At 34.8% G+C, this 12105-nt stretch overlaps 1 protein-coding gene across 1 annotated transcript in view; it reads right to left on the bottom strand.

Moving 5' to 3' along the window:
* The window catches only part of TMEM55A (transmembrane protein 55A), a 65778-nt gene that overhangs the window by 27066 nt on the left and 26607 nt on the right, over nucleotides 1-12105 (bottom strand). Inside the window, exons 3-5 of the mRNA XM_013996621.2 lie at nucleotides 10786-10934; nucleotides 3589-3695; nucleotides 2133-2256 (exon numbers count right to left, since the gene is read on the bottom strand). Coding sequence (XP_013852075.1) covers nucleotides 2133-2256; nucleotides 3589-3695; nucleotides 10786-10934 — 380 coding nt within the window. The remainder of the gene's footprint in view (nucleotides 1-2132; nucleotides 2257-3588; nucleotides 3696-10785; nucleotides 10935-12105) is intronic.

Below are 12105 nucleotides of genomic sequence, written 5' to 3'. Positions count from 1 at the left end.
GTAAAAGGGTCCACTGAGTACCAAGACAAAGAGTTAAAAAAGATTTCAAGGCAAATTCTAATACAATTTTAGAACCTTGGAGAAATACAAGAGGAAAGAGGAAAATAAGAGAAAATGGAGAGAAAAAAGGGTCACATGGAAAGGGTCAGGAGTCAGAACAGCAGCTGATCTTCTCATCAACATTGAGTGCAGCAAAGGGGTTCCTGTCATGGCTCAGCAGAAACAAATCTGCCTAGTATCCATGAGAATGCAGGTTCGATCCCTTGCCTTGCTCAGTGGGCTGAGGATCTGGTGTTGCCATGAGCTATGGCTGGGATCTGGCATTGCTGTGGCTGTGGCGTAGGCCAGCGGCTACAGCTCTGATTCTACCCCTAGTCTGGGAACCTCCATATGCCATGAGTGTGGCCCTAAAAGGACAAAAGACAGAAAAAAAAAAAAAAGAAAAAGAAAAGAAAAAGAAAGAAAAGATAACAGTGCAGCAAAGCCCTCAAATTTCTGAACAATTGGCAACCTATAATTCTATATCTGAACAATTATAAAGTGAAATGAGATTAGAAGAAAAACCATTTAAGAACTACAGAGGCTCAAATTTATTTCCCTGCATCTTTTCTCAGAAAGCTAAGAGAGGATGTGCTCCAACAAGATGAGGGAATCAACCAAGAACTATAAGGATGTCATGGGATCCAAAATAGGAAAGAGGCAATAGGAATTCCTAGGATAAGGGGAAGGGAAGTCACAGGATGACAACTGTGTAGCAGGAAGACTAAATAATAGATTCCCTGATATGTTTGACTATATTGACAGGAATTTTATAATTCTATAAAAGAATATGAGAAGAACTAACGGTTTGAACATAAAAAATTAAGATATCAAAGAAAATGTTAAAGTCATTCAGGAGAGAAAGGTAATATATTACTTGGCAGAGCTATGAAAATAATTTACTTAATTATATAAAAAATGTAAACACTAAGTATTAATCAAATAATATGCTATAACTCTACAGTGAGTATGAAAGTAGAAAAAAGACTACGAGTGCAGGCAGAAGTGGTAAGGGTGCTAAATCTTCAATTTGCATTTTACAAAATAATAGGTAATATCTAAAATTGCTTAATAAAAAAGATAAAATACAAGCAAACAATTTAAATACCTGAAAGAACATACTGGAAGAGCATCTGAAAGAGCTGAAAGTATCTGGTGGATGATAATTGGGGATGAGCTAGATAGAAATGACCACCAATTTCCCTATAAGCTTTACAGTACTATTTGACATTCGATGTTACTGTACAAGAATTACTTTATCAAAAATAAAAATTAGAAGGAAAGAAGAGCAAATAATCCACACTTTCTTAAGCTCATTCATCCCTAGTGATAGCAGTTCTTGCTTATAAACCACTGTAACCTCAGCTCTCCCATGCCAACACTCCAGAAAGTTCCTCTAGTATTTGGGTTCTAGGGAAAATCTTTTGTCTCACTTGAAGGCTGAATAATAAAGAAAACCTGTTCTTATGATTCCTGATGGGCTAAGTCATTACGAAATTAACTTTGTAAAAATGAAGCTTAGGGTTAAAGTTAAAAGTGGTAAAACAAGAACTCCCATAACTTTTGCTCATACTTATACCTTCTTATTTTTTTAATCCAGTGGTTTTTCTAACTATAGATACCAGAGTTAATTCCCTTTAGTACAAGTTTCATATTTAAAAATCAGAAAAAAATTGATAAATTATAACAAGAATATTTCTTGAGTCTATAACCACAAAACAAGGCCATTTCATGAGATTGTGCACTTTGTGCTCTGCTGAGGAGGTGAGGGTAGGAGGTAGATTCAGCTGCTCACTAAGCCAAGATACCCATGTTGCTCTGCCTAGAGATCAGGGTACCTACCCACAGAGGCCTACCCACAGAGGCCCTTTCTGCAAATTTGAGGATGCATCATATATGTAATTCACAAATGATGCAGTACTGATTAAGCAGCTGCAGCACAATTTACTGTCTTTCTAAAAATAGGCTCTGTTTTAATTTTTTGATCAATCTGTACTTGGACAAAATTGTAAGACTATGAGCAGTAGTTAAATCTATGTGACCATAAGCTACATTTGCAGACTGACGTCCCTGAAACAAATGTCATTACATACCAAGAATGTATTTCCGCAGTGCCCACACACGACCCTTGTACCTTCTGGCTGCACTGGCAATGCAGGTTGAGCTGGTTGTTCTTCAGAAATAAGCATTACGGGGCCAAGGTTAATTATGCGTCTACTGTGGAAAGAGAAAGGTAACAACTTCATTACTCCCACATGGATTGAGAGCAATACCTGAAAAATAGAATCAAAATATGGAATATAGTATTGAAAATAGGTTATACTTGTATTATAAATTAAGTGAATTAAATACTTGTTTTATAAATTAAGTGAATTTCTTTAGAAATCAAAGAAAATAGCAATAGTCAATACTTCAAAAGCAAAAAAAATAAAATAAAAATAAACAGTTGGAATGGGATGGGAACCATGAATTATGGTGTTGATCCTAATCAAATGATCTTGGGAACCATTTACCTGCCATTTCCAATTTATTGTAAGTTAAAATCTGAAAATAGTTCTGATCATTCCCTATCTAGGAAGACAACTTGAGTTTGGTAGAAGGCTAGGTAAGTTAAAATATCCTGCATTAACAAATATGTGTGTGCCATGAAGGTACCAAAGTTCTGAATCACAACCAAATTTCTCTTGGGTAGGCTGGTATTCCTTGATGTCTATTTTTGTTTTAAGGCCGTACCCGTGGCATATGGTAATTCCAGGCTAGGGGTCAAATCAGAGCTACAGCTGCTGGCCTATGCCACAGCCACAGCAACAGAGGATCTGAGCCGTGTCTGCGACCTACACCACAGTTCAAGGCAATGCCAGATCCTTAACCCACTGAGCGAGGCCAGGGATCAAACCTGCGTCCTCCTGGATACCAGTCGGGTTCATGAACCACTGAGCCACGATGGGAATTCCCTTTTACGTCTATTTAATCAGAGTAGGACAGAAGGAAAAATGGAAGGCTACCTCCTTACTGTTTTCCAGTCTATCATCGGATGGGGCTGCAAATAATTTATGTAATGTCAAAAAGACAGAAATCACAGAAAAAACACAGTTAAGGTTCTGATATACTCCTATCTGGGCACATCCATATGGCATCTGGCATGGGCAAATAACTCCAGAATTTATTGTATCGATTATACTCAGCACAGACTAGTGTAACACATGGTAAAGTACACAATGATTACTAAAACACTTCCAGGTCAAAGATAAAATAGTTGGTTATTTTTTAACTAAATTTAATAAGTCATTGATTTATTGCATGCATTAAGTACTTACATACCATCAATAAATTTTCATTGCTCTTTCAAGTATATTATTTTACAAATACCTGTGACCATTAACTTCAAACTAAGCAATATCATTCCTTTAAACAAAGAAAAAAGGTATTGCAGGTCTTATGATTATTTTGAGGACGAAGACTCTGTTTAGAATAAAACTTTGCACATAATGGATCTTTAATAAGTTCTTGGTGAATGAATGAATGAATGAATGAATCTTTATGCCTTACCAGTTGGGTCTCGGACATCCTATTCGCCGAGATGTGTCCTTACAAATGAGGAGACAATTACAAGGGCATCTAACATATTTCTTCCCTGTTGGAGGGTTTTTGATTGGCTATATAAGGGAAGAAAATACAACCACATAAAATTAACCAAAGTACAGATTGCCAAAGCTCGTTTGTGTATAAAAAGGGGAATGATTCCTAAAAACTAGTCTCCCCACAGTGTTACCAAAATACAGTTTAATGAAAAGTGCATCATAAGTGATTTTAAATACCTCAGATATTGGCAAACACTCTATAAAGTTTGGGGGACTATAGAAATTTAATTATGAGGGGCATATTTCAAAATTAGTTTGTATTGGCCTGAAGTTGTTTTCCATTTAAAGTTCACAAGACAAGGTCATCTGTCTGCCTGGCCAGGAGCAAACATTCACTGAGCATTCTGGCATTTGTCTGAAAAAAACAAGCTCAAAAAGAATTGTGGGGAAAAAGAAGTATATCACAAATCTGAATTTGTCTTAAATTTTACCCACTACAATATAAGAAGTAATTAATTTTATGACATCTTTTAGCTTAAAAAAACCATTTTATAACTTTTAATGTTAGCATTTCTGTTTTTCTTTAACTTTACTGTAAATTTAAAAGCTAGAATAAAGCTAAAGAAAACACTCCTTAAGCTTGGTAAAGTAAATAACCTATGATGCACTGAGAGGAATAGAACAACACTCCTGGGGCATGCTTGCTAAGAATGTAAAACCTGAATCTAATCACAATGGACTATCAGACAAACCCAAGTTGAGGAACATTCTACAACATATCTTACCTGTACTCTTCAAAAATGTCAAGGCAATAGAAGACAAAGACTAAGCTTCAGATTAAGGGAGATTAAAGAAACATGATAACCAAATGAAGTATATTGTTTTGGACTCCTGGAACAGATTTTTTTTTTTAATGGAACAAGTGGGCAAACATGAATTGTTCAAAAGATTAGAAAACAGTATTGTATCAATGTTAATTTCCTGAATTTGATAACTGTACCATGACTGTATAGGTGAATGTCCTTTTTTTTTCTTTTTTTTTTTAGGAAATTCACACTAAAATATTTAGAGGTAGAAGAGTACCCATGTTTGCAATTGCCTTAAAAAGTTCTAAAAAGATTATTTATTTATTTATTTAGACAAAGAAAGCTAATGCATCAAAATTTTAACATTTGTTATACATTATGTGTATATGTATGAATGGGTAACTTTGTTATATAGCAGAAATTATTACAACTTTGTAAATTAAGCATACTTCAAAAAAACAAGACAAAACAAAACAAAAATATATATAAAAGTTAACATTTGGGGAATGCAGGTGAAGAGCCTATGCTACTATGTACCATTAGTACTATAATTGTTCTAAAAATAGAAAAATTATTTTTCTAAATTTTCTGTAAGTCTGCAACAATATCTTATAAAAGATTAAAAAATATTAAGTTAACCTTGATGGAAATACATATTTTATAATATTTTATATGAGAATTATATATGTATAACTTATTAAGTCATCTGCAATTTATTAAACTATATTATAAATAAAAATCTGACTTTCTAAAATTTACATACATCCAAAATGTATTGCTATAAATCCTAAAGTATCAAGAACCAGAATTTGAGTTAATTTCTCTATATACAAATAATACCATTAAGTAACTATGTGCTAGCAAATGGCAAAATTTGTTTTATATAGGCATACCTCACTTTACTGTGTTATTTCACAAACTGAAGGCTTGTGACAATCTTGTGATAAGCAAGCCTACCAGCATCATTTTCCCAACAGCATTTGCTCACCTTGTGTCTCTGTGTCACAATTTTGGTAATTGTCACGATTTTCAAAATTTGTCATTATTATTATATTTTTTATGTTGATCGTTGATCAGTGACCTTTAATGTCACTGTTATTTAGGAGTGCCTCAAATCACATCCATGTAAGACAGCAAACTTAATCAGTGAATTCTGTGTGTGTTCTGGCAGTTCCACTGCCTGACTGTTCCCATCTCTTTCCCCCTCTTAAGGTCTCCCTATTCCCTGATACACACTAATACTGAAATTAGGTCAACTAAAAACCCTACAGTGGCCTCTGGGTGTTCAAGTGAAAGGAAGAGTCACGCATCTCTTACTTTAAATCAAAAGTTAGAAATTATTAAACTTAGTAAGCAAGGCATGTCCAAAGCTGAGATGGGACAAAAGCTAGGCTTCCTGCACCAATTAAGTTATAAATGCAAAGGAAAAGGTTTTGAAGGAAATTCAAAGTGCTACTCGAATGCACATACAAATGATAAGAAAGTGAAACAGTCTTATATGGAGAATGTTTCAGTGGTCTGGATAGATAATCAAAGCAGACAGAACATTCTCTTAAGCCAAAACCTAATCCAGAGCAAGGTCCTAATTCTATTCACTTCTATCAAAGCTAAGAGGTAAGCAAACTGTAGAAGAAAAGTCTGAAGCTAGCAGAGGTTAGTTTATGAGGTTTAAGGAAAGAAGCCATCTCCATAACATAAAATTGCAAGATGAAGTAGCAAATGCTGATGTAGAAGCTACAGCAAGAACATCTTGCTAAGATGATTCATGAAAGCAGCTAACTAAACAACAGACTTTCAATGTAGATGAAACAGCTTTATATTAGAAGGAGACCCCATCTATGACTCTCGTAGCTAGAGAGGAGAAGTCAATGCCTGGCTTCAAAGCTTCAAAGGACAGACTGACTTTCCTGTTAGGTGCTAATGCAGCTGGTGACTTTAAGTTGAAGCCAAAGCTCATTTACCATTCTGAAAATCCTAGGGCCCTTAAGAATTATGCTAAATCTATTCTGGCACTACTCTATAAATAGAAAAACAAAGTTTGGATGATAGCACATCTGTTTACAATATAATTACCAAACATTTTAAGCACACTGTTGAGACCTACTGCTCAGAAAAAAAAAAAAAATTCCTTTCAGAATATTATTGTTCATTAACAATGCACCTGATCACCCAAGAGCATTCATAGCGATGTACAATGAGATTAATGTTGTCTTCATGCCTGCTAACACAATATCTATTCTGCAGCCTATGGATCAAAGAGTAATTTTCCTTTCAGGTCTCATTATTAAAAAAAAAAGATTTTATAAGGCTGTAGCTGCCATAAATAGTGACTCCTCTGATGGATCTGTGTGAAGTAAACTGAAAACCTTCTAGATGAACTAAAAACATTTGTGATTCACGGAAAGAAGTCAAAATATCAACTTCACCAGGAGTTTAGAAGTTGATTCCAACTGTCATGGATGACTTTGAAGGGTTCAAGATTCAATGGAGGAAGTAACTGCATACGTGGTGGTAATTGCAAGAGAATTAGAATTGAAATTGTGACTGAACTGCTGCAATCTCATGATAAAACTTGATTAGATAAGGAATTGCTTTTTATGGATGAGTAAAGAAAGTAGTTTTTTGAGATAAAATCTACTCCTGATGCAGGCTGTTGAAATAACAACGAAGCATTTAGAATATTACGTAAACTTAGTTGAAAAAGGTGTAGCAGTTTATAAAGGAGGGTTTGAAGGATGACTCCATTTTTTTTTTTGTCTTCTTAGGGCTTCACCTGTGGCACATGGAAGTTCCCAGGCTAGGGGTCAAATCAGAGCCGCAGCTGCTGGCCTATACCACAGCCAGAGCAACACCAAATCCCAGCCACGTCCATGACCTACACCACAGCTTGTGGCAACACCAGATCCTTAACCCACTCAACAAATCCAGGGATTGAACCTGCATCTTCATGGATACTAGTCAGGTTCTTAACCCACTGAGCCACAATAGGAACTCCTTGACTACGATTTTGGAAGAAGTTCTACTATGAGTAAAATGCTATCAAACAGCATGTTACAAAGAAATGGTTCATTGCTGCTTTATTTTAAGAAACTGCCATACAAAGACTTACTGAACAGCAGAGAAAGCTATACTAAATATTTTCTAATAACCTATAAGGGAAAGGAATCCCTGGACTTGTTCAGTGGGTTAAGGATCTGTGGTATATACATACGCCACATTTGCATTTATTTATAAATGAATCAGTTTACTGTATACTTGAAACTAACACCACACTGAAAATCAACTATACTTCAATAAAAATAAGTAAAAATTTTAAAAGAAGAAATTGCCACAGTCACTTCAACCTTCAGCAACTACCATCCTGATTAGTTAGCAGCCATCAACATGGAGACAAGACCCTTCACCAGCAAAAATATTATAACTTACTAAAGGCTCAGATGGTGGTTAGCATTTTTCAGCAATGAAGTATTTTTTAAGGTATGTTCTTTTTAAGACATAATGCTATTGCACACTTACAATATAAACATAATTTTCACATGTAGAGGAAAGCCCAAAATTCATATTCCTTGCTTTATTGCAGTGGTCTGGAACTAAACCTGTAATATCTCTGAGGTATGCCTATATTTTATTCCCACTATACTTCTAGATCTCAGTTCTCTCATTTGTAAAATAAGGAGACTGAACTAGAAAATGTCAAGCCTGGTCTTCAGTGCTAGCCCACAACATGTCATGCCTAGTCTGCAGTAAAATGATGGGTGGGAGGGGATGACATTGTAATTATGCATAAGATTTAGAAGTCTTAACTTTGGCAAAATAAACATATATGCTCCAGGCACTGTGCTGGACATTTTACCTCTATAATCCAATAGCAACCCTAAGAGTTAGGTATTATTACTACTATACCTTTTTACATAAGGAGCCACAATTTACAAAAATCCTCAAAGATAAAATGCTAAGTGGCAGAGCTAGGATTCAAACCCCAGTATATCAGTTTCCAAATCTCGGATTTAATGAGTTATGCAGCCATCTAGCTCCACTCTTTCTCCAAGACCTCTCAAATTTTCCACTAACTAGTCATAGAGATTGCCTTCCTTTAAGTTTAAATTCTTTACTCTCTAAATCTTGCTAAAATTTGTCCATAATTCTTTTTGCTCTCTCTATCACACACACACACCTACACACACCTTACTTCCCTTCTCAATTCTATCTACTGAAATAAAAAGAACTTTTATTAACCTTGTTTTTTGTTAAGTTTTAGTTTTTCAATCTCCACAGGAATATTTGGTTCCTATTAAAGCTGTCTGCTCAGGAGAATAGATACACTGATATTCTGCTTTAGATGACTTAAGGAGAATGATCACAGTTAAACTGAGCAGGGAACAGTGATAGTGAAACAAGGGAACTGTTCTTTTGGACCCTGGTACATAATATCTATCCATTATATCTGTTCTTTTCAACCTAGAATTTTTCCAGAGAAGCTGCTGGTTGCCTAACATCTCTTCATTCATAAATTTAGGATCAAATTACATTGCAAACATTAGCAAATCATATGTTAGAGCATTCCTCAGGACTTTTTTTCACTTTTTTCCTCCCTTATAATATTACTAATTCCATACAAGGCAATGTTATTAAATACTATTCATTTTCTCTAGAATATTCATAATCATTTATATTTCTTTACTAACAGGGATAGTAATGCTATAAAAATTTCAGTATAATTTTCTTTTTTCTTTTTATGGCTGCACCTGTGGCATACAGAAGTTCCTGGGCTGGGGTCAAACTGGAGCTGCAGCTGCGGCCTACAGCACATCCATGGCAACACCAGATCTGATCCATGTCTGTGACCTATGCTGCAGCTTATGGCAATGCTGGATCCTTAACCCACTGAGCCAGGCCAGGGATCAAACCTATATCCTCACAGAGACCACATCAGACCCTTAACCTACTGAGCCATAACAGGAACTCTAGCACAATTTTATTTACATCCAGAAGTAGCTTACCTGAAGCCAAATTCTATTGATCCTAAATGAACTCATCACTTATAAGTAAACAGATTGAGGCTGTTGGTTAAATCCATAGTGACTTTGAGATTCTTGCATAAATGGCCTACTCCGTTTTATTTACTTCCAAGTATAATTATAAAGCTTTAAATTTCCTTTTTTTCTACTCATTAAAAAACAAAGTTTGTATAGGTGAAGAAAGAGGAAAAAATTCAACATTAATGCCAAGTCCAAGGAAACCTTTAAGACAATGTTTTTTTTTTCTTTGTTAATGTGTCTAACAATACTTGTTTGCTTGCCAACTCTAAAACGAGCCCTAAGGAATTAACAGTAATTAAATTTACTATTTAGGTTTCTTTTTAAGTTGAGTTGGAGTGTTCAACTTGAAATAGATGATTTTATAGGTAACACCTATTATACAATACAGTTCTTCAAATTATATCCCCTATAGGAAAAAAATTTATGATTGAATACATTGATTCATGACATAAGATTGTATTTTATAACTTTCTATATAATTTATAAAGCCCCCAGTATTCATGTTTTATGGTTCTTAGAGACATGATAATCACTGGCTGACTTTCTTTAGACTTTTCTAAAGAGGAAAAAAATACAGATATTGAAAGTTAACATTTAATTGCAAATTTTGAGACAGACTGAAAATTTAAAAATAAAGCCTAACCATGAAAATAGAAATATATTTAAATTAATCAATATACACATTATCAGTTTATTACTTAAAACTGTAAAAAAAAAACTTACTTAAAATTTATTCTTCCCAAAGTTCAGTAAAAAAATGTGCTCTTCAAACTTTTTAATATTTCAGTAAGTTAATATCAAGTAAATGGAATAATATATACAAAGCTGTTTGTAAACACTTTGACACGGGTGTCAATAATAAATGTATAATCACAAAGGCCCAGAAAAATCATACTGACATCCTACAGATACAAAATAAATTTAAATAATTTTCCATGTAATAGGTAAAGTCCACATTGTAGTGAACTTTAGTATATTTCATTTTGGTGAAAATCAGAATGAGTTAGTCGTTATGTGGCTAGACACTGAAGATAATTATAAACAACTATCGATGGTCAGTCTCATTTTAGAAAGTAAAGAACCAAATAGCATTAGATTTAAATTCATCGCGAAATTTTCGTAATGGATTTAAACACCTGGAGGCATCGTTTTATCATAAAAAAGAGCCAGAGAGAAGAAAGAAAGGACAGAAAAAAAAAAAAAAAGGTCCTATCTGTACCCAGCCCACATCCACTTTTAAGTAACATTATTGGAGTATTTTCTTAGGGAGAAGACATCAGATAATAATTTGTGCTTTTATTAATGGAAATCTCTACTTACTGTAGCTTCATTGCAAACCGTGCACTTAACCACATGCTGGTGAAGCTTGCCATCCAAATTGATGAGAGACTGGCACACCCGGCAGTTTATTACTGGAATACCACTGGCATCTGGACTGGCAATGGCTGTATACGGAGGTGGGAGTTCCGCTAAAAAGATATTAGCCACCGAATCAGACTCTCAGAGATATATGGCTGGTTTGAACATACAAGCAATGGAAATAAAGTGGGAAACTATTAAAAAATTTCTACTGTTCTTTTATTTATGCTTTTAAAGCTGGCCAATTTATCACAGTTTCAGAGAAGAAACACACATAGGACTATCTTGTGAAGTAGAATAAAGTCTTAACTCCTAAAATCCAAGTCTTTTCTGCCTAGGTTTATACCAATGACCCTGTTTCCTTTTACTAACCTATACTCAAAATATCCATCTATCCTATGTGTACATTCATACAGTTTGTAATAGGAAAGTGATCACCTTACACTAATAATGATCTGACTCCCAAATTGAAATAGTCAACAAGAATGAAGTTTTTAAATTAGTTATAGATACACATAAATTGTGTAATTGTTGTATTCTGTTTATACAGAATCAGTATAATAGTTACTGGCTATGACAAGAACGAGATAGGGTTTTGATGGCCATCCAGGAGAGACAAAATGAACTAAAAAAAAAACTAAAACTTATCGACATGGAACATGTTCTAATTAGAATGGAACAATGACAATTTCAGACAAAAACTAAGAATGAAGGAAATTTAACAATCTTAGTCTCTAACTTTCATCTAACATTAAAAAATAATAAATGTGGAGTTCCCATCATGGTGCAGCAGAAGTGAATTTGACTAGGCACCACGAGGTTGTGGGTTCGATCCCTGGCCTTGCTCAGTGGGTTAAGGATCTGGCACTGTGCGGTGAGCTGTGGTGTAGATCGCAGACGCAACTCAGATCCTGCGTTTCTGTGGCTGTGGTGTAGGCCAGCAGCTGTAGCTCCGACTGGATCCCTAGCCTTGGAACCTCCATATGCCATGGGTTTGGCCCTAAAAAGCAAAATAAATAAATTAATTAATTTTAAAAACCCTAATAAATGTATCCAAGCATTTATGGGTAAAACATGTCTGAGATTAAGTTTAAATACTCTAAGGAAAACAATGGGTTAACAGCAGAAAAAGAGTAGCCAAATGGTGATACTGATGAATCCAACGGCCTGACCTAGAAGGTCACTTTGTTCTTACTACTTCTGCGTGTGTTTAAAAATTTCCAGAATACAAAGACACACACAAACACATATATCCCCCTGCCACACACTGTTTTTTGGAGA

This window comes from Sus scrofa, chromosome 4 (genome assembly GCF_000003025.6).
Source record: "Sus scrofa isolate TJ Tabasco breed Duroc chromosome 4, Sscrofa11.1, whole genome shotgun sequence".
In the NCBI taxonomy this organism is placed as follows: domain Eukaryota; kingdom Metazoa; phylum Chordata; class Mammalia; order Artiodactyla; family Suidae; genus Sus; species Sus scrofa.
Note: the sequence above shows the minus strand (reverse complement) of the source record. Positions and strands in the feature narration are given on the sequence as shown.